A 26287-nucleotide genomic window follows, 5' to 3' on the forward strand; every position below is an offset into this window, starting at 1 on the left:
ACTTCCCGTAATATCGACTCCTCCTTCTGTATCACAATCAAACTGATGCTACCTCGCTGAAGCAAGAGGAATCTGTGAGAAATAAGCACTTCGTTTCTACACCACTCTCTACACTGGGCGATGCTGCAGTCGCAGTTCAAGAGGCAATGAACAGTAACGTGGTCTTCTTTTAGATTTTAAAATCTATAAAAAAAATTAAAAAATAGTAAGGTGAGATAAAAACTTTTTGAAAACTTGGATATATATAGATATATATATATATATTATATATATAATATATATATATATATATATATATATTAAGCTACAATATAAAACCTTATAACGCAAATTACAGAAAAGATCTTGGCAGGAACACCGTCGAAATGGTGTACGCTTGCGTAAGAATCGTTTACAGTTTAGGTATGGCGCGAAAAATGATATACTATACTTTTTTTTTTACCAGCAAGAAAACATTTATATATTAAGGGTACATCAGAGTGCTTCATTACAGCTCCATGTATTGTTTTTTTATTGGGGATTTTCAGCATTATTTACAGTATCATTATATTATGAAGTAGGTACAATTTGCTGCAAATGAAGTCAATTAAGCTTCTTTTTTTTTTTTTTGGCATCGCTGTTATGTTGTTTTAGTTTTTTTAAAACCTAATGAAGGTTTGATATTCAAATAATATATAGATTTGTCCAAATTGCCCATGACAGAGGCACTTCTGTCTGATCCCAAGGGCACAGTCTCATTAATCTTGAATTAGATTGTGGAGCTCGCTCCTTGGAAGCTGCTGTTACACCAAAGGAATCTTTGGGCAAGCCAAAGTCTTGAGATTATTTATTAGTTCTACTCGTCATTACTAATGAACTGGAACTCAGAGGCTCATACTGAAGCCAAATAGTTACACCCACCCACTGCTATTTATAGTAAGGGCCATTCCATGTGAATTAAACCAATAATTGATTTCCCTTTCAGCCATGCCAGATTTTAGTTTTAAAATTGGAGTTTCAGAGCCACAAGCCCCTGAAATGTTTCCTTTCTACATGTATTTTAGAAAAGGCCATTAGCCACAATGCATAGGGGTTTACTCTTAACAGTGATGGTCTTTTTTATTACATGATCTGCTGTGCACATATAGAAGCAGACTGTTTTATCTGGTACTGCCAGTGTGGTTTCATATGTTCATGAGCATCAGTCTTGGAACAAGACAGCTACTTTAGCAATTGTACTGTGCAGCTAGCTGCTCGAAAAGTTGCACAACCAAGTAGCTAACAACCACATTGTCAATACATGTGTTACGCAATAAAAATAACAGAGAATCTAAAAACTGCTAATCAGGAACAGGGCTAGCTACTCGAGGTGACTGCACAAGATTATAGCTCAGCCCACTCCTTGCAACAACTGCTAGCAAATAACTACAGGGTTGCTAGCCATTCCAGGTAATGTAGGTGTGGACCATTTCTCTACTTTTGTCATAACAGACAAAACAGCAGATCTGACAGGCTGCAGAAATTCATGAGGAACAGACTTCAAAATGTACTCTGGAAGGCATTATAGACAAAAGCATTTAAAATGATATATTTCAGCTGAAAAGAAGCAATAAGACTTCAGAAATAATGTATTATAATCTTATAAATTAACCTGACAAGTTCTAGGGTTGCAATGATTTATTACAGTTCCATTTCTGAACAAAAATACTTTGCATTCATCATCATAATAATAATCTTTACTTTTACATAGTGCCTTTCATAGTGCACCACCTTCACAAAGCGCTTTACAAGATATAAGACTAGGGTGTGTGAACTATGCATCAGCTGCAGAGTCACTTACAACATACATCTCACCCAAAAGACAGAGCACAAGGAGGTTAAGTGACTTCCTTAGGGTCACACAGTGAGTCAGTGGCTGAGCTGGGATTTGAACCCGGGTTAATGATGGCACCCACAGTCTGGTTTGCTGTTCAGGTTTCCCTTCTGCTCTCCCAGCTCTCCTTGTTCTGTCTTTTCTTTTAGTAACCTCTGTTCTTTGTTATACTGCTCATAGATTGGTTTGTACACATATACTCCCCCAGCAACTCCGATGAGAGTCACCAGTGCAATTTGAGAAAAGGATAGTCTTCCGAATATCATTTTTGCTGGTGAATCTGCAATCTTCTTTCAAAATCCTCGTTCACGTAGCCTATCAGGGTGACACGCCTACCTCACCCCGTGATGATTAAAAGAACGACTAAAAGAAAAAGAAAAAAGTAGATGGTTTTACATTAAGGAAATAATTGTTCACTGATGAATATTTACCAATTCTAGAACGTGTATGCATGCTAAAACAAAAGGTAGGCGTATGACTTAAACAAACGAGGACGCTACTGAGTCTAATAGTATATTGATATATTTTACTGTAATTAGAACTTTATATATTCAAATTCTAACATAAACATATGCCCAAACATTATTTTTAGAATATATCACAATGGCGGTAACACACAGCGCTGCGTCCTTAGTCAAGTCCCAGGAAAAAAATACTGCATGTTAAAAATGTAGTTCACTTTGTCTCGTGTCATATTTATTAGCAATAAGTCTAAATTGCAAGTACAGCACTCTTACCAAGCCTATAACGTGATCACGAATAGACTACCGACGCAAGCTGCGTAATAAAAGTTAAGAAGGGTCATCATGCAAAACAGCAGGTACGGCAAAGGGAGCGGACAAACTATCAGGAGGCACTACAACGCTTTATTTTTCAACCAAAAACAAATGTTAAAAACTCAAAAATAACACATGCACAAGAACAACGACCCGCCTGATTAAATGTAACCTTATTTTTCTATACTACTAAACAATTCGTCAGTAATTTTGATTTACACATCTACACTACAGTAATACCGTGCAAGGGAGGTGGGAACTTTATCGTGTCGTCACCACATGTCTTTCCAAACACGGAAACCAAAACCAAAGCGCAGTAATCAGAATAATAGAATGAACGGTTCATGCAAAGCTCTGCAAGCACTATCATGTAGTGTTCTGTGAATCTGTTCCACATACAGCGTCATAGAGAGGGTAAAAAAAAACGATTGTCTTTTAACAGAAAATCTGCATTTGCCGAGCCTGTCAACTAAGGAAAAGAACATCAAAACTATACAGCCAAGAGGATGCACATTCACTGTATGAGAAAGGTAACACAGTGTGCACGTTGCATTTTTTATTGTAAGATGTCAGTGCCATGATGTCAACACAGCGCAGTATTTAAAATGACAGTATTTAAATAAAATTACATAAAAGTGCGCCTGTAAATAATGTGTCAAGCCAGAATAACTGGAAATGAACAGCTTTATATTCCTTCACAGAGTTTACACTCCACATATGCATGGCCATTTTACAGTTAACATGCGCCATGTTTTGCCGTGCTTGCCTGATCTTTACCATTATTGTTCTATGCTTACAGTGATGTAAGTCAAAGGGAACCTGTTGTTTCCAGAAATATCACAACCGCCTGTTGTGCTGCAATTACCCAGAGAACAATGCCTGGTTTGAAACCAATAACAGGACAGGGTGTTCAAATATCATCCAATATCTGCACGCCTGGTGTGGTGTTGGTGTTATTGGAACACCCTGGTGTGGAATTCGTTGTTGCTAGTCATGTTTCTGCAGGTTGATAAAAACTCCGTAGATACAAGCCAAGCACAGAGTAATAAGATTTATTTAAGATTGCAGACAACACTCAGAGTCAACTTTAGCATTTTAAAGGGACTTCATCTGAAAGCCTTTTCTTAAGCCATTATAATCTACAGTTTCTTGAAACCCAGTGTAGGTCCACTTTGGAACTGTACAGGGTTGTAGCCAGTCACGTGGTTAGAACACTACATGCAGCAGTAAATGGAACTGTAATTTAGTGGAGCTGTTCACAATCACACATATAAATAGTTGAGAAGTGCACTGTGTATTTAATTTTCTTTCTTAGGTTTTCTGGGAGTAAATCTCAATTTTGCCCTGTTCACTGTCACGTTCCATCTTGTTAACTGCTGTCTGGTCCAAACAACCTTCGTCCCAGATGAATACTGGCAGTCTCTAGAAGTTGCCCATAACATGGTTTTTAAATATCCTTTCACATGCATGTCCTTGTTGACTTTACAGCTGGAGTTTTCTTTGTGCCAATCAATTGACCTGTGATAAAAGCAGAAGTGCAAGCAATCACAACCAGTTTTTATGAAAAATATATATATATATATATATATATATATATATATATATATATATATATATATATATATATAAAATGATCAATATGTTTATGTAATTAATTTTCTGAAGTGTAATTTTCAAAGTGTTTTCCAAAATTAAGTTAAGATGTAAATTCTGACTTTTTTAACTGAAAATACTGAATGTGCTTAGAGAAAATATGTATTTGTTTTTTTTTGTATTTTGGTGGAAATAGATTTGGGGCCCTCGGCTTGCCCAAGCATTTCTTGCAGCATTGTCTGATATAAAGCTGTACTCCTTGGTGAAAAAACTGGAAAATGAAAATATTGTCAAGTTAGTGGTGAGAATGAATCTAAGCTTTTCTTTTTCAAATACAGTGCACTTTACTGAAGGGAATTCATTAATACCAGGAACAAAAGTGGAACTTGCACTCAACTGCCATTTTATTAGGATCTAGTATCGGGTTCCTCTGGCTTTTTATTATTCTTTTCCAGGTTATTGACTAGGGATTTCTACATTAGTTGACCGTGTATTTTCTGGCAAGGTAAATATCCATTTGTCAAGTTCAAATGGACACTTAGTAAGGAGATAAAGATTACATTTGTTTTATTTGCCCACCACGTTTCAAATCATACTACTACAGGGGACAATGGTGTTTGAATAAAGTGTGAGAAATTGCCCTAACAAACTGTTTGTTACTCAAATGTGAAATTATTATTGTTGACACCTAGTTTCCCTAAATTTATGCTGTTTGTGATTTTCTACTTCAGCCATGTTCATTGTCCAATCACAGTGCAGTTTCTACAGTGCCCACCAGATCTGACTGGTAATACAAGTTACATTGATGGAGCTGAGGTTTTCTTTTCAGGCACAGTGAGGTGGTTTGAGGCACATTTCCCTAATCAGACTGCATTGTCCACTCATCTGGTGTTTTTTGAGGCTTTAGAAAAGGTAACTTCTGCATGCTCCACATTAAATTAAGGTCTACATTCTGTTTCTTGTTTGTTTGATTGTGGATTTATTTGACTTCAGTCAAAACAGTAAACACTCATATAGAACGTAGGTAATGTTTTCTGTAATGGTCATTTGCATGACAATATTGTTAATTGGTAATGCTTAAAAATAATATGGATTTTAATAGAATTTTTATTTAGGGTCATATGAAATTACATCTCAGTTCCCCCCCTTTAATGTTGTGTTACTTATTTTTCTTTTGCAGCAATAACATTTTGATTTGTTTGAACTATTTTGTCATTTTCTGTTATAGGAAATAACCCCCTTCCTGGAAAGGAACAGCTACGTGAACACCTCACAGTTTTTTCATACTCCCATCCCTGAAGGCCAGGTTGGAAGAAACATATGCATATATGAGAGGCAAACTTAATAAAAAATACTTCTTTTGAAGGGTGGGGAATTTAACAAGATATTTAGTGGGGTATACAGTGATCTGTGAAGGCATTTGTGGACACTCCAGACAGAATATATATTTCTAGATGTTTTTAGGCATTTTATCATGTAAATAAACCATAATTTATTAATATGTTTTGCTCTTGAACTTTGTTTTCTCAAATAGTTATTTGTTAACAATAGGCTGAGGCCCTTTTTCCTGCAACAACACTACAGGTTCACATCCTCTGTGTTACAGGCAATAGGACACCCCTGGATGCTTAGGCTCAATCAGAGGGGCCCTATTCTCTATAACAGAGGCAGTGAATCTGAGTATGGGGTGAAAAAGTCTGAAAGCCAAACTTTACATGGCTGAAAATGGGTTGCTATTTTAACAGCTGGCTTACTCCACCTTTACAATTAATTAGTAAAATAAACTTGCAATATTTTCAGTAATGAACAAAGTATGTTGTTGTAAACTGTAGAGTTAATGTGGATTTAAATAATAAATCCAATAATAAAGACAGGACTACCCAGGTAACCAAGTAAACCTACTTTTTCTATAAAGGGCAGCTTCAGAGTCTCCATTACTGCAGCAGAACAAATACAGAACAAAACCCCTTCACCTCAGTTTTTATTAGGTATCTCTGCACACATTTTCATAAGCATACATGGTAAAAGAACATAAATGAGCTTCAGTAAATTGTGTAGATACTGTTGGAATGTTACATTTATAAAATCCGTGTTAATGCTAATTAAGAAGAAAATCACTTGACAAACTAGCTTTCATTACAGTTCAATATGCAACACCATTCATTTTAACATACAGCAGCGAAGTACACTCGGTGCCAAAGCATGAATTATAGTGCAAGCCACTTGATGATTCTTACTGTGTGTTCTCATGGGAAACTGCACAGATTCTGACAAGTCAATGTTGGCTGGTTTCACAGACAGCAATTGCACTAGGCTTGGACTACCTACTGTTACCTGAGACAGTCTAAAGTTACTGCCAAGTTCTGTGGAACCAGCCATACATGAGCAGAGTAGTCCATTTAACATAGCACTTCAGATTCTATTTGAATTTGGTAGGTTTTGGAGTAGGTTATATCAACCAAATGCATTTAGGAGAGAAAGAGAGATACTCAATGCCAATCATGGAAGTTGAGTAAAAAGAACTTTGTACATGTAGAATGCACTTTTTACACAGAGAATAAAACAGACAAGTGGAATAGTTTCAGAAGAAACTGCAACAGCTAAAACACTGGGATTATTAAAGAAACAATTCCATACAAGCTTGGGAGCCATCTGTGGTAGCAAGAGAGACTTGACGGGGTGAACAACTTTTCTTATGTTCCTATTCAAGTGAAAATATGCTACTACCAACATTATTTTACATAGTAAAAGGGAGGCTTTTAATCTGATCACATTAACCAAAACACCTGACAGCAGATAGTAAACCTCCAAAAGAGGCTTGCACTGTATTTTTTTTAACTCCATAAACAAAACCTAGCAGCAACAAGCCAACTACAAATTTCTCCCCAAAAAAACTAGATCAAATCAAATAAATCTCCCCTCCACACATACAAAGCAGATGAAAAAGTTACATTAATACAAACAGATCAATTACACCAGTATAGAAAGTTATTTTAGAAAATGCATGTTATCATGCACACACCTGCTCACCAAGGGGAAACAAATCAATAATTCAAAGCCTTTATTCTATTGCCAACTACATTTAGCAACGCATACTGCACAACACAGGAAAGCAAGAATCAGATAATGCTAATAGTTTTAAAATTGACATTTTCTGCGCTTTATTTTTATTTTTTTGCTGCTTTCAGAATTAAACATTGTCATCCAAAAATCACAAGAATTAATATTTGGTGACAAAATGCATGACATCCATTTCATCTTTTACATGAATTACAACTTAAATAAAAATCACTCAAAATGTATTTATACACCATTTACTAAACCATTGCTTTTCAATATTTTGGATCGAACGGCAGTGGACCCAGCTCTATTTTGACATTAGCTACATGTCTTCCAGTGGTACGCTCCGGCTTTTTCCATTTCCTTTCTTTCTGCTGGTGAGAAGGAGGCCGCTGGTCATGTTTGGGAGGTTTGTATTCTGCATTTATGAAACATGGCCCTTCAAAGGGTTTACTGAAATTGGTAAACAGAAATTGAAAGTAAATTTTCACCTCTTTTAAAGAATCCATTTATCTTCATAATGTTTTGTGCAGAGCATTCATTCATTCATTCAATGTGTAGGCTCTACTGACTTTCTGACCTATTGTTAAAAACACAAGAGAAGAATATTGTTGTACACCAAGTATTGTAAAATGCAATTGTTGAAGATGATATCATACCAATAATGAATAGGGTTTTAACTGAGGATAGAATTAATTACCTTTACTTAATTTTCATAATGATTGTTTTCAAACCCCTGTGTTTTATAAGCTGATTTCTGATTGTAAACCAGTTTAGCTTTAGCTTGTAAAAAAAAATCACAACCCAGCCTAAATTGAAACACTACATCTGAATCATTATCAGTGTTATTTTAAAGCAACATTAACATTAGACTAAAATTGGGTAACTAAGAATTAATATAAATGTTTTTATACATTGAATTAAAACTGTAACAAATCTGTTTGTATGATATGGTTTATTCATTTTTAGATTTAGAACTATCTTTAAATACTCACCTTGGGGCATGCTGCTTTGAATAGGTATCTCCAAAGAAGTGTTTGTATACATATTCATCCAGATCATCAAAAACTTCATCATTACCTTCTTGGTACTCTTCCATATCCTCTAGATAATCCTCAACACCACTAACAAAGTCAGTGAATAGCATCTGGTCATGTATAAAGACACCATTGTGGAAGAACCTATTCATAAAATTCTGTAACTCTCTCCAGTGGTGGAAATGGTCTACCTCCTGCTTCAAGTACCTCTGCATTAGTTGATTGAATTCCTCTGCTTTAATGGGATTCAGAGCTTTGTTGAATAAACTCATGGACTCCTGGTTTGCACAATCAAATACACTGGAGCATCCCTTTGGACTCCTATATTGTGAATGTTGTTGTTCATCATTCTCCTGATAGTTGTGTGTTGTGGATGTTCTTGGATGTGTATGAATTGGTCTTTGTTGTTTGAACTGCCAGGATGCTTTGATTTTGTCAGCATCATGGTCTCTAGGATCACCTCTGTGCTGCTGCTGGGCAGACTTTGCATCTTTTCTTTCCTGATATCTCCTTTCATGCATCTTCCTGTCGCGGTTTTTGTTAAACATGCGTGTGGCAGAGTCCTTGAAGTGCTTGAATGTGGACTTCACTGAATCAGAGAATTTTTTCAAATTCTCTTTAACAGCTTCTTTTGCTTTTTTTATCTGCTCTTTATGGTGATGCACAAACTCCTTTGTGGAGTTTTTCACGGCATCAAACTTGTCCTTAACCGAAGCAAACACACCATCCTTGGATTTCTTCGATTTAGGCATTTCCTCTTTACCTTTTTCTTCCCTGGTTTCGACATACAGCCTTTCCCACAGATCAGAGCGCTGCTGCTCAAAATTCAGTTTCTTTTCCAGCTCTGCCAGCCTTGTCTGCAACCCCTCTGTTTCTGGGTCAGTTTCCCCTGTATCTTCTGAAGTCTGGCTCAGTTGGTCTAAGTGCTCTTTCAGCTTGTCGGTCACTCTTCGTTCTTTATCCAGCTCTCTCCTGAGCATCTGAGCTTCTGCCATCAGGGTTTCCTTCTGGCTCAGGAAGCTGCGGATCCGCTGTGTCTCTTCCTCCAGGTGATCCTTGAGTTTCTGATTCTCTGTAATGATGGATTCAGTGCCGACTCCCTTCTCCTTTAAACTCCTCATCTGCGCCCGGAGGTTTCTCAGCTCTTCCTGCAATGAGGCCAGAGATTCTTCTTCCCGTTGCAGAGAATTTTTCAAATTCTGGTTCTCCGAGAAAAGGGTTTTCTGCTGAGATTCAATGGAACTCCTTTCTTCCATGTTTTTTTTTAATTCTTCTGTAAGATCTTCATTTTGGGACTAGTTAAAATTGACAAGGGGAGTAAAAAAAAATATTTAAAAAAAAAAAAAAAAAAAAAAAAAAAAGTTAGACACATGGAGCATGCTCTACATAAGCAACTTCTGTACTTTTCATTTGTAAATTACCCGCTATTAAAACCTTACTATTCTTAACGTATTTGAAAAATGTTGCTTAGTTTGCCCTGGTTATGACCTCACAACGAAACAAACAAACAAATTCACAATTATGGATCCATGCTATGGGGAATTTTGTTGCAGCCTTATATGCATTATAAATGGTTTTCACAGTAAACAGAAACAAAAGTACTAATATATATATATATATATATATATTTTTTTTCCCCCTGAATGTTTACTTCCGATTGTAATGTGTTATATAAACATGGTCATACCATTTACCATTCATTTAGCTGATGTCTTCCAGAGAGCCACAAACCCATGAAAACTCAAAAGCTACAGGATAGAACTTCTATGAAGTTTTACCTGTAGCTCAGCTTGTTTCATTCTGAGCTTCTGGTTCTCTTGCGTTATTTTATCCATTATCCCTGTCAGGGACAGCACCATGTCTCGTTTTTCATCTAGGTCTTCTGACAGCTGCTTAACAATTTCCTAGATATTTGGAAACAGCAGCACTAAGTGAGCAAAATATTGCCTCACTATATTCTCTTATAAAAAGTTAACATCCACTACCATCCATGTATTATATTGCACATGGAAATTATATATTAAACCAAGTAGTTAACAAGGTGCATTACCAACAGCTTGGCTGCTTACAATTGAAAACTAACAAGGGAAATATTTAGCCTCAGACACAATGTTTTCTTTTTTTTTCTTTTTTACGCAATGGGTACTTGTTAGAATTCATAAAAACAGAAACAAGCCGAAACAAAGTTCACCCAGGATGACATAACACACAATAAAGCAAAACTGAACAAACAGTGGACTATAATAATGCACGACTCTTGGACAAATTATTTAAAAAACTGAAAACTAATTTTAAAGCTGTCTCTAATGTAATTCCACCTTCCCTTTATTGCTGAAGTACCTACCTTGCTTTCTGCAATGGCATCCTGCTCTTTCTGGCACTGATACAGATCATCCTTCACATCGTTCAATTCGTGTTCACGGATTTTCTCAACTATCTTGTGTCTTTCTTGAATCTGCACTGTACCTTAAAGAAAAAAAAAATTATTATAATATTCAGTGTAATAATGCAAATGTATACACACACACCCATAGCTTTTAACTGACTGATACATGCCATTTAAAGTTTAATATCCAACAGACCAGCGTATTATCAAGTGTAAGATCATGCCATTGACTTTTCTGCCTTTCTAAAAAAGGTTTTACATCACATTAACACTTACTGCATGCAGTGCATCTGAAATCTAAAGAGGGTTATGTCAAAACAGGAGACACATATAGAAAGGGCATGTATAGAAAACTGCAGTGACTCTGAACATATTCATTGACCTTTACTAAAAGCCAGGGGTACTGCAAGTTTGCAATACTGCAAGAACCAAAAGACATATATTTTGTTATGGTGTGGTTTTTTGAGGGGTGTTGGGGGTTCAGTTCACACTCAGTAGCAGTTATCACATAAGGTTGTATGTAAAAACTGGAATACTAACATCCACCATGCAAAAACACTAAATTCCTCAATCAACTCCAAAGAATGTTTAGCAAGAAAGCAGCTGATAAAGTACCATGCAGTTACAGATAATGCCATTGTTAAATTTACACTGGTTGAATTGTGCCTGTCTAATATCATCAAGTCTGCTCATTAAAATAACAAAAGGGTCATCTCACAGCTGAAATAATGTGTTCAGTCGCAACCTTTCAGCTTGTAAAGACAGCATAGTAAAATGGGTATCACAAACTCAAGATATTGTTTATTCACTCCCATCACACACACACAGCTTTAAAATACTCAAGCACTAGATCAGCATACAATATCTAATGCACAAAAGACACTTTAATATCTTCACTCTAACTGCATCAAAATACATGGTGTCAAAATCTTTATATGTTCATGCAGAAATAAACTGGCCTACAGTTTAATATTAGATGTGGATTATTTGCATACTGAATAACCATCAAAGCACCCTTATGATGAATACGTCGTACTCACAGATCCATACCTTCAAATCTACCTGTAAAAGCAAAATAATACTAAGCTAAATAAAAACTAAAAATGCATGACTAAAAGAAATGTACCCAGTAGAAGATGCACCCTACCAAACAATTATACTGGTTTCTTATTACCTGCTACATGGATTTGATCCTGCTTACTTGTGCACTGTGGTCAGTCCATACAAACCTGGCTTTTCAGCAAATTTCAAGCCTTAACCATTGTCCTAAAATAACACACCTGTTGGGGGAAAGCATTCCAGACTAGCATTTATGCACCTTGGATACATAATTTTCTAGACATTGTATTAAAATCTCGATTTGTGACACTGGAATTCTGATCAATACCATTTTATAACTTGAATCCCATTTTTACCTGACAATAATAAAAAAAAAAACAAGTACAGTAGGTCAAACAAGGACAAACCATAGTACCAGACCAACTAAAAATAAAAAAAATAAATAAAAAAAGACGCTCCTAAAAAAAACCAAAATAGATTAGACACAAAAGTGAAACTCCAGATCCTAAATAACTTACCATAGAAATGTCCCAATCCCATGCTGATGGCAATAACCAGTGCCAGTAAGACGCACTTGTTGAGGGTGCCGCTGACCTGGCCCCGTCTCCGGGGTGCCTGCTGCTCCGGCTCTCCCGGCCGCTCCACAGTTGGAACCTCCTCAGCCTCAGAAGTTGAAGCGGTTGCTTTTCTCAGGCGCCGTTTTCGCACAGCAGGACTGGAGTGTTCACTTGCCTCATCACTGCTAGAATCAAATGCCTTGGACTTGGAAGGAAGGACTAGGGAGGAGAAGAGGGAGGGGGATACATTAATAATAATTATATTTATATACACAGTTAATTCACTACTAATTATTTTCCAAGACAACAAATAGATCCGGGGCAATGCATATCTCAATCCAAAGTACTTTAACCTTCAAACCAATTTAGAAAACCATTAACAAGGCCGTGGCTGAATAACAAGATAACAAGTACAGCCATAACATAAAACAAGATTATTTTGTATTTTGAGATTTGCAAAATATTATTAGATTGTTTTTACTAATTTTAAAATAACTTAATATATATTAACTGTATGAACAATTTACTTAAACTGAATAAATAACTAACAAATACAATACAAAATACTATAAGCCAAAAAACATGTTATATGTCCTTTATTACACAAAATTCCACCCCCCTTGACATGAACTGAACCAAAGAATTAACACATGCAACTTCCTGCGTCCACAGTTTAACAGACACACAGACCATACTCGTACAAAATACAAACTAATTCCACTTTTGGTTTCAATTGTTTCTATTTTGTGTTCAAGAGATTGAAGTAGGAAACCGCAACTACTTCAGAAAAGAGTTTAAGGGTCATGTGCCTTCTAGCTGTAACATAGTCTGCTGCAATATAAAACAGGGTAATAGATATATTGGGTGCATTAAGTAACTGATGAGAATTTTTCCCCTCACTAAGATCTCCAGCAAAACCTGCCCCGAGTGCTCTGAGCTGCTCAGGGGGAGCGGGACTAAGCATGCTGTTAAGTGGGTTCTTTCACTGAACTGCTCACTAACTTAACGCAAACACTGTGTTAATAAAGTCTACTGATTTTATCTAAATAAAAAAAAAAAAAACTATCTAAAACAAAAAAATCAAAAGTACATTTTTTTAGAAGTTATATAGCTGGGATATAAAAAACGGTATGTATGATGCATGCTTGATACTTACGAGGTTCAGGAGCACTGAACGTGTACTGACTGCTGGAGGAGGAGCCAAGGTCTTCGTTGCTCTCAGGCTCCTGCACAGCACTCTCCCTTTCCTCCCAGACACCAAGCTCCTCCACCTGCGGAGGCTCGAGTGTCACAATGTCAGAATGGTCACTTGAAGACCCGAACACAACCTGCTCATGTAGTGCCTTCTCTTCGGCTACCTGGGAAGACAGGGAGAAAAAGGTTGAACATATATGAACAACCCATACAGTTAATCTCCATTAAAAAACAGAGAAGTAATTTAAATAACTAGATAAACATAAATTCTGGGCATAAATGGTGCCGTCATATAAAATTTGTTTCATTTAAATATTTGGACAGCTGAACAAAATAAAACCTAAATTAATAAAAGTGCTTACCTCAGGCCGTTCTAAAGTCTCTTCTGTTGGGGTGGCTTCAAGAGTGGACTCTTCAAAGCTCTCTGCTACAAAATAATAAAGTTTACTATGAAGCTTTATCTTAACATAATTGAAGTATTAAGTGGACGGGCTCAAAACTGTACCCAAATGACACTGTATTCTTGGGCAGAACCCTTATAAAAAAGTTACCACAGTACCCACAGTAAAAGCCCAGCGTAAATTTAATAAAGCACAGTGAAAGCATGGTAAAGCATAGGTAAACACTAAGGAAGAGAGGTATAGTAAAGAATTTCCCCCTCACTATGGTAAACGCATAGTATAACCATGGGAAAAGCTAGGTAAAATTGCAAATGTACCATGGTAAACGTGTTAAAGGGAACTGATAAGTAATGCACCAATTTAAACAAACATATCTGAGGTATAGTTTGTCTGTTGACTGGTACAGCAGGAGAGCAAGAATGTGGTGTGCAGTAACCCGTATCCATTTACTTTATTAAAACTGCATGCATTTCCCGAATGACCTACAATGGTAATTACATTTGGAAAAACTGCTTTAAATCACAGTCCTTTGAATGTAAGGGGATGCAATATTCAGTGCTGTTGTTGCAAATTTAAGGAAAAGTTACCACTGACAGATCATAGTACTGTACCTACCTCCTTGTTCCAATGCATGACTTAGCTGGTCATCTTCTAGAATCATGGGCACCTCTGTGGGATCAGCAATACTGTCAGCTCCACCATTTTCAGGACCAAGTGTTTCTATATCAGAGCCCTCAAGAATCAAAAATAACAGATGTCAAATTCAGTCTCAAATTAAAAGTTGAAAAAACAAAATGCGCAACATGGTCAATTTTTAGGTCTAAAACATTACTCCTGCAAGCATAGAATACACAATTTAAACTATGGATAGTAATAGTTACTGCCTGCTCATCTCGTAAAACATATAGTACAGTTTACTTGAAATTAACTCAAGAAAACAGATCTGGATAATTAGAAGTACATACATATTTGTTTAACAATTAAATAACACTTTAACCTACTAAAATCACTCACTAAATTTTAACACTTTTAAAAAATGTATTATTTTCTAAAATTGAAACAAAACCGATTTGTACCCTGAAATGAATGAATAAGGAACTGATCCAGAAATAGCGTCATGTAAATAAATGGCAGCCAGGATATTTGAATCAAGCTACTGATGCAAATGTTGAAACCTACTTCATGTATATCTTTACTAATCTGACCTTAAACTAGTTTGCTATTTGGTTTCCAGTGTGTTCAAAAAGCCTCAGCAATCCCTTCCAATAGAAATAGAGTGTTCAATAGCAGTTTGACAAGATTACACACCTTCTCATACAGCAATGTTAGAATGCAGCATTATCATAAAACAGATTTAGATAATAAGAGCAAACTCACTCAGCTGGCAGGCCAGGTAATCTTGCACATAAGCAAGGCAGTTATTTTTTGCTACGTTAGGTGTTAAGTCAAATGCATCATCAGGGCCACTTTAGCACATGGCTTTATTTATTGAATGTTTATTTTAAACTGAAAAATAAATACAGTACACCCTCGCTATAACAAACCTGTGGGGGTCCAAGCCTTTTGCTGATAATATCGAGGGGTTTGTTATATCGAAAGGACAATCAAAATGAACAATAAACTGTTGGAGTAAGCTAATGAGATGAGATTGTGAATACAAGTAGAATTACATGTACCTGTTCAACTCATGTATGCAGTAAACTGCCTTTGCTTATCCTATTCGTTAAAGAATTAAAACACAGTACAAAAAGCAAAAATCCCAAATTGAAGCTGAACTTTTATTCAAAATGAATCTGACATGAATCACTTCAAAGTGCACCAAACCTTAATCCAACAACCAAGAATCCCAAACCGAGCTTTTTGACATAAAGGTTTGACGTGAAAATTTCATCAGATCCTCAAGTTTTTTGCTGCTGTTTTTTCTTTAAATCAATTTTGTTTTGCCGCACTGTTGTTTAACAAGCCAAAAGTGCTTTTGAACAACCTATATTCGCGACAGAGATATGCCCAAGTTTTCAAAAGATTAATTACTTTCCAGCTTTGTTGCAACATAAAATGATTTTTGTTGCAGAGGCACAGTTATATAGCGCGCTTTTTATTAAACAAAAGAGGTGGCATCCTGTGTGAACAGTCCAGGATCTTGACAGTGTGTGTTTATAGGATCTTTTTATTTTTTTCTTATTTTTTTTATTTGGGATCCAGGGGCCAGGTTCGTTATACCCAAATGTTCGTTATAATGAAGGGCGTTATAGTGAGGATGTACTGTACATGTATCTATTTAAGGTGCAACAGTATATAATAAGTAAAACTACCAGTATATCACATTCTGCAGAAAATTAAACTTTTGTATTAGAAGTGAACTGTGAAAACAGGAAAAAGATAAGAGAATGCTATTAAAGTGTCTGTTGCTCATTAGCAGAAAAAGAATCACGGCTCATTTGACCAATAAAGACTTTATAAAAACAGCTTTCACATCTACTTTTACTTTGAGGTAATGAAGCCTAGAATTCAGAAATCAGGATCCTTAAACAATTTCTGGCTAATGATAATTCAAACACTGACATAGCAGCTTGCAATCAATTTCTATAGAAATACCTCATTGCTTATGATGGTCCATCCACAAGATGACTCAGTGTCACTTGAACTTGCAGACATATTTCATGCAGCTGTAAAAAAAAAATAGATTCATTTAATCAAAATATTATTACCCTAACCCGACAACAGATTCTCTTTTGGCTCCAGACATTAGTTAAAGTTAAAAAAGAGGAAAACAATGTTCTCTGATGAGAATATAATTTGATACATGTTCTGAACACATTTTCTGCAATGAAACTAGATTTTTTTTTGCAAATTAAAATAAATAGTTTAAACTTCAAAACCATAACCTGACCTTTCTGAACACAGATTTACTGGTGGAACAACTCACTCTCACTGAATGACAGTCTGAGTCAAGCCAAGAATGCCTGACGAAACAAAAGGAAAGCCCATCGATAGACCAATAGCATACTTGTGCATCATCCACAAAAAAACTATATTATATATATATATTATATCTATAATAAATATATATATATAGATATATATCTTGTTATATAGTGGTGTGTGTGTGTGTCAACATGATGCAAACTTAGAAAACAGCCTGGGTAACAGCCTAAGGCCACTCATGACTTCAAGACTAATATGAACAATGGACTATTTATCTAAGCTGTTGTTTCTGTAGCTGTAGTAAATACCGTTACCAAGTTGTGGTAAATAGGGGGGCAATTAATTAAATGCACTTTAACAGCAAACCAAAACTGTTTTTATATAACTAGATCATGTATGTTCTCCTGATCTCAGATACAGTGTGTTCTTTATTCAATTGTTAAACTGGCATGATTCGTTTAATTGTATACAGTCATGTGGACTTTCAGTGCATGAGATTTAACTGAAATACTCCAAGCACACGAGTCATGTGGCTTTATTTCATAAGCCCAGCAGCTTTTTTGGGGGTTTTTGTAACAGTGCCGGCAAATGGCTGTACTATAGTGAATGGAAGCATATTCCCAACAGGTTACAGTTGCATGTTAATATTAATTCTGCTCAATGACTAGTCTGCGGTCCTTCTAGGGAGTTAACATTTGAGTAATGAGCATTTTAATATAACGTGGGAGTGTAAAATCTCAAGGTCAGTTCAGTTACACTGAGCAAAGTAAACTACTACCACATATTTAGAACAGTGGCCTATGATACGTAGACCACACTGGCTATAGGCCTACTAACACAGCTCCCACTTACCAAATCGTGTACTTCTGGTGACCTATATAAACTGTATGTAACTTACAGTCATGTTTCTGAACTGCTATTTCACATTTGCTACATTACACTGTATGCTTGCTCAGTGTGCAGAGAAAAATTACAATTAAGACAATTTTATACAAACTACAAAACTCAATATACGAATATCTGTGGCCAAAACATGAATTTAAAAAAAAATGGTGATTTTAAAACACAGTACTAGCTAGGCTATTTCTAGTTTCCACTGTGTCGTTTGTGACACCAGAATTTTCCTACTCCCTGCACTGTCTTTCATTTCGAAACTTAAAAGGCCAGAAACGCTCAACACAGAATCGAATAATGATTTTGAACGTGAAAAGCCCACATATTGCAAACGGCCGTTACTACCACTGTCAGGACTTGAGCTGGTCAGCGTTTTAACAGTCAAGTGCCGCCGAGGCATTAATTTGCAAACAAACGAACATTAAAAAAAAAAAAAAACACAACCACAGAAATGGGCTCCGTTCTTGCACTGCTACTGCAAATGCAGTGAGATTATCGGTACCAATAGTCTGAACGTCAATATCCTTTTGACCTGCAACTCAAACAACGAAATTAAAACATAATACTGACTGAACTGATAAACTCGTATTAGCGCTTCGCCAAGCTAAAAAAAATCCCAAACCGATAATAGACTGTTGTGCAAGCCCTTTAAAAAAAAAAAAAAAAAACACAGAATACATCTTGCATCATCCTCATCCTCATCCTCATCACACAACAAAACAAACAACCATAACAGCTTAAAATAAAATGACATTGCAATGTGTAAAATACCGTTGGTGTTTTTACCTGTGACGTTCTTGAAAATACAGGTGGAAAATTAAATAGTTGGTAAATATGTAAACACAGAGTAAGCTCGCCGCCTCAGTCAGCTTTGCAGCTTCGTGTTGTTTTGGGCACAATACGCCTTACATCATCAACAACACAACCACCCCCTTCTCACGCTGCGCGGAAATATAGAGCGCTTTACTGAGCGGCACGTAAATAGATACTGTACCACGTGATCGTTGCTATGGAGAAGACAGCACGACAAAACATTTTCAGTGTCGATGTAAAGTTAGTGAGATTCGTGATCTTACACATTTCTTATTAATCAAGTTGGAGCGACAATATAAGAAGATAAATCAGGTACGGTGAATTTTATATTACATTTTAGAAGTAATTTTTAGAACAGGTCATGTATACAAATAAGATGTTTCGGGTCACTGTGACCCGTGGCATTTATCTATGTAGATTTGTGTGCAGGAATAAAACAAACTTCTTTAATTTATTATTTTATTATTATTATTATTATTATTTGTATTATTATTTCTGGAAATGGCTGCACCTGTCTGGAGATTTATAAACAAAAAACAAACTATATATATATTGGCAGTCAAAGAAGTTTTATCACAGCTCCTGGACTAAAAGAGCATAAAATAGTAAAACCTTTGCAAATAAAAACAGTTTGTTTGAAATTGCATCGGGTCAATATGACCCAAAACATAACAGATGTACCTAAATTCTGAACATAATAGGAGGGTTAAGTAGTTGATTGAATCTATATCTGGTTAAAGTTCGAACTGGGGCAAATAATGTCATGTTCAGCTGCCACAAGCTTTAGTGAGCAAACTGTGACACAGTAACGTTACAATGATACAAGGGGGCAAAATTACAAGCAGATCAAGCTAGACATATGCAGCTGGCGTGCATAACATTGCGACCTGACAGCAGCTAAATAAAGGGTGGAACAAATTGCGCAAAAATACGGCATCTACATGTTAGTTGGACATTTCATATCATACACAACGTAAGCGATATTTTATGCAAATATGTGTAGTCTTTTTAAATACCTATGAAAAAAATTAACCCATCTCCAAGGAGTATTAGTACCTTTCCATTTTGACTAGTCAAACTGATAAACTGTTCTGTCCCATGTTATTCTGTGTTGTCAATTTGAATTTGTATTTGTTTATTTATTTTATTTTTTTTTCAGCTGCCTGGAAGAAGTGCTTATTAAAAGCCAAATTTGAAGCAAGAAGAACAGAATTTTAACCCAGGAGCATTTTCTGATTCAGACAACAAAATGTCCAACGCTGTGAGAGCAGCATCTGGAGCTGGACCTAAAGACTTAAGTACCTGTGCAAATCCTGGTAACCCTGTGTTTTCATGTATGATAAAACCTGCTACGCTTCCAAACGATTCTGGGTGGTTTGCTAGACCACAAAATCCACTTTATAAAACTACATCAAGTAATTATGGATATATGCCTCCAGCATTTGAAACAGCTCCGTGTGTTTACTATCCAGTGTCACAGACATTTTCTGAGGCTCTTAGAAACTGCGGGATGTATCGCAATCAATCTTTGAATACAGTTGTAGACAAAAGCAGAGTTTATGACTATCCATACCTGCATAACACTCTTTGATTTGTTCTAAACTGTAATATCATAGTTTCTCTTGTGCTTCTTTTGTTCACATCTTTCTAATTCAGTATTTTACTTTAAAGGAGAACATCAATAAAAAAAATAATGTTTCATGTTCTGAAACACTAACACTGGGCTTCAAATGATTTATGCTGCTATATTTTACAGCATGGTAACAGACATGTTTTATTGCTGAAACTTAACACCAGTGAATAACTGATCTTAATATATGTAAGATTCATATGTAGATTGTAAAACTGGTTTAATTGATATGTAATTGTTAATATGACACTTTTCATTACAATTTCTATGCAAATACTTTTCTTTGGAAACAATAAAAAAAAAATCATAAATATATATTGTATGTGTTTTCTCTTAACAATTTCAAGTGGGTTCATTATGACAAAGTGTGATCATTTTTTAGAGTTTATATTTGCAGGACACATTTTTTATATTAATGTGGTGATGAGATCTCATGAAGGTTATCTGTGACACACACAGTAGGAGTTTAAATTATGGGCTTCTGATTTTAAATATTTACAGTTTTAATAATACATCCCAAAGCATGCATGTCATATGTTTCAGAGCTGTCTCACAAAGACTGTTGTTTAAGATGCAGTAAAAACAGTTATTATTGTTACAATAATTGTTTTGTAATATGTAACCTTACATGTTTTAAAATCAACTAACAAAAAACAATTACTATATTAAAAAAAAAAACAATTGATCACAAGTTTATTGACTTTATTGGTTCATCACATGTGTTTAATAATGATTCCTAATGGGAACATAACATTCAGCAATCTCACATGTATACAGTGTTGTTTATTATGAATCACAATTGTTAAACCTTTAATTTATGTAAGGAAGCTTGAATTATTTAAACCCTTTAAGTTTCAAATGATAATCAGAAAGGGCACCTATGGATTTAGATCTAAAATAATAAAGTAAGTCTTTCAGTCATTAATACTTTTTAATTCTGGCACTTTTAAAACTTACCAAATAATAAAACAAACAACTGCTGGTTTGTCATTTTATGCAGCGTTATTATTAAATAACAGTTACAATTGTTTTTGTTGTTTGGTAGTCACTATAATGATTTAATCCTTGGGTAACTTAGCAAAAGGTCTACCCTACTATATTTAATTAAATAGTTTAAGTGTCCTATACAGAAATAGCTCATATAAATATGAGATAGGGGCATACCCAGGACTGGGAACAATTAAATTATCTGTTGAAATATTTCCATTTCTAGTAAAATGACACCTTAAAATATTTATTTATTGCAGAAATGTCATTCACTATTGATCCGACTAGTAGATTTGTCAATCATAAAAATGAAAAAAAAAAATTACAATGTATTTTAACACTAATTATTAAACTCATGTCAGCTATAATGGGCAGCCTTCAGTCTGAAAACTAATTATTATAAAAAATTTACTGTATAAATCTATTTCTTCATTAAGAATCAGGCACTGTTCCTTGAATGATCTCTCTGATCTTTTCTGCATCTGCATGTATTGTTTCATTAAGGGGATCAATCTTCAGGGCTGCCTGGTAATCTTGAAGACCTGTCAAATTTTACAACATTTAAAACATGTACATCTATAAGCACATACTACTTGTATATGTTTTCTTAATTGGGTGTTTTTTTGTTTCAATTAAACCTTGTGCAACCTAAATGCAAATGCAAAATAAACCAATACCCCAAACCCCCCAAAACATGGATATTAATACTATAGTAACTGAGTATAGTGAATGCACATTGCTCTGTTAGGCAAACACCCTTCTAGTTGATATACATTCAGTATACAAGGAATTATCATTCTTCTGTTTATCCAAGCCGAGGACATGAACTGTAGTAAAGCAGATGATATTGCTGTTAGTTTTTTCTTGTTTTTTTGTTTTTTTTTATGTTCAAAATGTATTTTAAGGAAATATAATTTAAATTGTACTTCTCAGCAGTACGGGTCACTGCACTGAACTTTTGTTTGACATTTATTGATCTATAATTTGAAAAATGCAAAGCAAATTAAAGACATTTGTACTGTAAGCCAATATATGTATTGTCGCTTCATAGTAGATTTAAATTAAAATAAGCAACAGATTTTATTTCTGAATCGCGATCAGATTATGCTAATTTGTAACACACCACTGCTAAATAAAGATTGCATGGGTTTCAGATTAAGACAATTACATTAATAATAGTAAAAAATTAGTTAAACATTTGTCAAGTTATGCTTTCACACAGTTTTAAAACCATTTGTAAGGATTGATCTAGTTCTTCTATTAAAACTAAATTGATCTGGTTAAGAATACTGGATTTCTAAAACACAATTTAAAAGAATATGTACTGTTAATCACTGCTGATTTAGTATATTTCACAGACCAAAAACTGGCTTACACACAGTCTTACTTGGTGCATTGGGGACAGAAAACTGGAACTTGCTCTGGTTACACTAACACATACTACTGATCCAGGAGAGGTTTTGAAACGAAGCTGCTTAGACATAAAGGTCAGTGATGAATAAAACTGGCAAAAAGTACCATGTTTAAATACATACATACCTTCAGCATATAACTCCAATTCACAAAATGCAGTACCTCGTCTAATGTGAGCTTTTGCTCTGGCATCAGCATTGTCAGCAACAGGTGGTGTTAATAAGTCAAGTGCCTACAGAAAAAGTCCCAATGAAAAATAAATTCATTAGAATTCTGTATCTACTTCTGTAACATTGTGTTATTATGTTTGTGTTTTTCTAAGTCTGCTGTTCTTTCATTTTTACAATTAAAAGGTAAAACTGACCTTGGAAGAGTCTTCAATGGCTTTGTGAAGATTTCTCAGTTTGAGGTGACAGGCAGCACGGTTGAGGTACAAGATTGGGAGTTTGTGATTCAACTGAATTGCTAGGTTGTAGGCATTGACAGCAGCTAGGTAATTCTGTGTGGCAAACAATTTTCTAAAAAGCATAATAAAAAATATTGTTTATTTTTTCTTCAATCTATAAAGATACTGCATACATAATCTGATGACAAATTTTGGGGATTACTTACTTTCCCTTCTCCTTTAACCAGTCTGGATTCCTCTCTTCTTCCTTAAGATCCTTTAGCTCAGACACATCAACGTTCACGGCTCGCCTTGCATCTGCCTGCTTTTTTAGCCACTATAGAAATAAATACATGTGTTTGAGTTACTATGTGTTAGATATAGAACTAGAAGACCACAAAATATTCTATTGTAATATTTTTTGTCATGACTGAGAAAAAAAAAAATCAGACAAAGAAAGTGCAAGGTCAAAAGCAAATTTCTGAGAGCAATAAAATAATCTGAATGCTGAAAACTATCAAGAAACTAATATAGCTAATATTGATTCCTGAGAGAGCATATGCTTTTGCTTTCATACTTGCTTTAAAATGTTCAAAATATTTTTTACAAGGCTGCCATTTTCTTCTTACTGGGCCAATTAACTGTAGGAAAACATTACAAGATGCATACCGCTTCTTCCTCAGCAACACGGGACTCTCGCAGAGCTGTGGGAAATACACGAGGCGTAAACTGGATTTTGATGTTGCCAGCAGATCGTGGAGCGGGCAAAGATATCTCTTCTGATTTGCCTGATTAACATCAACAAAAAACATTTGTTTTTATTAAAACATATAATAAATTATGTTTACAGTACAGTATTAAACTTGACATATCAATAAATTACCTGTCTTAGTCATGGTTCTCTTTCTAGGGCATTCTGGCACAGACTTTGAGTGTGTCTTCGTCTCATTTTTCTTTTTCTTCTCATTTTCAAGCTTTTGTATTTCTCGCCTCTGTTGTGCTTTTTTCTCTTCCTCTTCCTTCCTCTGCTTCTCCTTCCACAGCTCCAGCTCTTCTGTAGCTCTCCTTCGCTCCCACTCCTTCTTTTCTTCAATCCTTTTTCTCTCCTCATCTTCTAGCTAAAATCCAAAACATATTATATACTGAGCTTTGCAAATTAAATCTTCTCCCCAACTGAGACTCCTCTTAATTTTAAAGAGATAAGATGTTCCAGTAATCCTAAGAACCTATTAAAATGTTTCAAAACTTACATCTTTCTGGGAACTACATTTGCTTAAGCATTTATTATTCTACTTGCTGACAAAATGTGTTTTTACCTTCATCATTGTCTCCAATGCATATTTTTCATCTTCTCTTTTCTTGATTGCTTTTGCTTCTGCGTCAGCGACAGCCTTTTCCTGAGCCTTAAGGACAGCATGTTCTCTTTTCTCCTGCAACGTCTCCTTATCAACTGGTAGAAAAATAATGATTATTAATATATTTAAAATTGTTTACAAGAAATATTAAAAGCAGAGTATACATGCTCCATATATCAATAGAGCTTAATATCCACTTATGACGAAATTAGCCAATTAAATAATAAAAAATGATGGCACCTTATCAAATACTAACATAAAGCAGCAGTATAAAAACAAATAAACAGACAGCAGACGCACACTTAGTATGTAGTTACCAGCTGTACCGGCATTATGCTTACATATAATCAAAATATACGTTACCGTTCATGAGTGCAAGATTTTCCCATATTGACTCCTCCTTTTTATACAATGTGAAGATAACTACTCCATTTCCAATCTTTGCAACGCTTTTATTATCATCTATCGGCGCATACAGTATTACTTCAAATAAGAATGGGGGGAAATTTACCTAAGGAAAAAAATATCAAGTTATATTCAAACGGGCAGAGACTACGATGGTGTTTTCACAGCTTGTCACCGATAGTTATGGTTTCAGTAAAACCAGAATACAGTACACGCATGAGACATAACAACACCGCTAACACTGTCCTTACAATACAGTCGTACTAGTCAACTTTTTACCTTAAGATATTCGTCTGTGGAAAATATATCTACTTTTCCAACTGTCACCCCTTTTAAAGGTACATTTATGTACACCAGAGCTTCCGTCTGAGTCCACGAGTAATCTTTTACAATCAAAGGCATGATTTATTGATAAATCAGGCCACTTTCTTTTTTTTAAAGAGATCAACGCTTTTTCCTGTTGCTAGGGCAACACGTCATCCTTCCGTGCACGTGCTTATTACAACTTCCTGACTAAAAGTTTGAAAACATATCAAAGGGCCCGCGAATTAATCGTCAAAATTAAACTTTTCAGTAGTTCAAGCTTCTTGTACCGTTATTAGAATATTATTTTCCTGAACACAGCACTGAAATTGAATGTTGGGAACTGGAAAGAACACAGATTAGTTTGCTGGAACCCTAACTGGCTTAATACATGCATAACTATTTTGAAAATGTGCAACAGAATTCCTGTAATATCATTTATTGGCTTTCTGAGAACCATGCTGTTCTAAAATATAATAAATATTGCATTTTTAAAAGCCAGAAATACCGTTATTAATATTTCGATAAGGACTATACATTGGTGGCCGTGAATATTGCATTTTCTTATTCTGCCATTAATGTTTTTCAAGCCATAAATACAAGAACTACCGGTATTCAGAGGTCTTATGGGTGTACATTTTAGATTTCAGAAGTCATTGTAAGTGGCTATCATTGCACCAATCGTTGTCAGAAACGGAATATGATGTACATTACGAAACCCCCTGATTGTTTTTTGTATTATTATTATTATTATTATTATTATTATTATTATTATTATTATTATTATTATTATAAGCATATTTGTAAATAGAACAGAAATTAATAAAATAACAAAATTTAGATTTGGACCTTTATTACATTTTTTTTTTTTGGGGGGGGGGGGGGGGGGGGGCTTTTTATTTAAAATACACAGAAACAATAGTCTTTAAACAACTTTAGTCATATTAGCATTGGGTTTTATTGTTAACTCTTCCCACTACTGCTAAAAACAAACAAACAAAAAAACATCAATCAGAAATACTGAAATATTTGATATTGTAAGTTCTGCTAATATGATCAGTGGGCATTAAACATGACATCCCTGTCAAAACACTTACAAAACAGAATTTCTCAATGACAGGCCAAGGTATGTGATACTGGCAGACATGTAGTTGCAAATTAAGTTATTACCAAGGGATTTTCCAACAGGATATTTCTGTCAATGCTTAACCCCCTACATAGCTAAAGCTACAAACCGAAAACATTGAAGGAGTACCAAACAC

The 26287-nt window shown here is 35.2% G+C and overlaps 3 protein-coding genes and 1 long non-coding RNA gene across 9 annotated transcripts; 1 reads left to right on the top strand and 3 right to left on the bottom strand.

Annotated features, from left to right (window-relative positions):
- The first annotated feature begins 51 nt into the window (after positions 1–51).
- LOC121299231 lies at positions 52–6112 on the top strand. 2 transcript variants are annotated; one of them, XR_005947375.1, is made up of 4 exons: positions 52–210; positions 3071–3158; positions 5051–5133; positions 5450–6112. It is a non-coding gene; the product is annotated as an uncharacterized LOC121299231 (long non-coding RNA). The 2 variants fall into 2 exon arrangements; XR_005947374.1 differs by lacking the exon at positions 52–210 and having other exon boundaries at positions 2842–3158.
- On the bottom strand, positions 1850–2689 carry LOC121299230 (protein PIGBOS1). The gene is made up of 2 exons (XM_041226882.1): positions 2590–2689; positions 1850–2215 (listed from the first exon to the last, which is right to left on the bottom strand). Exon 2 carries the CDS (start codon positions 2116–2118, stop codon positions 1918–1920), a length of 201 nt encoding a protein of 66 aa, XP_041082816.1. The 5' UTR covers positions 2119–2215; positions 2590–2689; the 3' UTR covers positions 1850–1917.
- Positions 6113–6189: 77 nt separating the features above from the next.
- LOC121299225 (cell cycle progression protein 1-like) lies at positions 6190–18626 on the bottom strand. 5 transcript variants are annotated; one of them, XM_041226873.1, is made up of 10 exons: positions 18521–18626; positions 16511–16581; positions 14531–14648; positions 13877–13938; positions 13477–13678; positions 12282–12539; positions 10663–10784; positions 10097–10222; positions 8277–9613; positions 6190–7734 (listed from the first exon to the last, which is right to left on the bottom strand). In XM_041226873.1, the coding sequence occupies exons 2-10, from the start codon at positions 16568–16570 to the stop codon at positions 7554–7556; spliced, it is 2466 nt and encodes an 821-aa protein (XP_041082807.1). In that variant the 5' UTR covers positions 16571–16581; positions 18521–18626; the 3' UTR covers positions 6190–7553. The 5 variants fall into 5 exon arrangements, with proteins under 5 accessions (XP_041082807.1, XP_041082808.1, XP_041082806.1 ...); XM_041226874.1 differs by having other exon boundaries at positions 10663–10778; positions 13877–13941; XM_041226872.1 differs by having other exon boundaries at positions 13877–13941.
- A 2245-nt stretch (positions 18627–20871) lies between these two features.
- On the bottom strand, positions 20872–25194 carry LOC121299227 (dynein assembly factor 4, axonemal-like). The gene is made up of 9 exons (XM_041226878.1): positions 25002–25194; positions 24681–24828; positions 24279–24412; positions 23846–24080; positions 23632–23750; positions 23190–23299; positions 22942–23095; positions 22704–22809; positions 20872–21706 (listed from the first exon to the last, which is right to left on the bottom strand). Exons 1-9 carry the CDS (start codon positions 25122–25124, stop codon positions 21597–21599), a joined length of 1239 nt encoding a protein of 412 aa, XP_041082812.1. The 5' UTR covers positions 25125–25194; the 3' UTR covers positions 20872–21596.
- Between the last annotated feature and the right edge of the window lie 1093 nt (positions 25195–26287).

This window comes from Polyodon spathula, chromosome 24, assembly GCF_017654505.1.
Source record: "Polyodon spathula isolate WHYD16114869_AA chromosome 24, ASM1765450v1, whole genome shotgun sequence".
NCBI classification, from domain to species: domain Eukaryota; kingdom Metazoa; phylum Chordata; class Actinopteri; order Acipenseriformes; family Polyodontidae; genus Polyodon; species Polyodon spathula.

Bases quoted from the DNA above. Each gene is read 5' to 3' on its own strand.
- LOC121299230 (XM_041226882.1), bottom strand. From the start codon at position 2,118: ATGATATTCGGAAGACTATCCTTTTCTCAAATTGCACTGGTGACTCTC.
- LOC121299225 (XM_041226872.1), bottom strand. From the start codon at position 16,570: ATGTCTGCAAGTTCAAGTGACACTGAGTCATCTTGTGGATGGACCATC. The intron at 10,785-12,281 runs GTAAGTTATTTA...TTTTTCTTTAAG, and splicing joins GGGATTGGGACATTTCTATG to GTACAGTGCAGATTCAAGAA. The intron at 7,735-8,276 runs GTGAGTATTTAA...TACCAATTTCAG, and splicing joins TCAAAGCAGCATGCCCCAAG to TAAACCCTTTGAAGGGCCAT.
- LOC121299227 (XM_041226878.1), bottom strand. From the start codon at position 25,124: ATGCCTTTGATTGTAAAAGATTACTCGTGGACTCAGACGGAAGCTCTG. The intron at 24,413-24,680 runs GTAACGTATATT...TTTTTCTACCAG, and splicing joins AAATCTTGCACTCATGAACG to TTGATAAGGAGACGTTGCAG. The intron at 23,751-23,845 runs GTAATTTATTGA...GATGTTAATCAG, and splicing joins GAGAACCATGACTAAGACAG to GCAAATCAGAAGAGATATCT.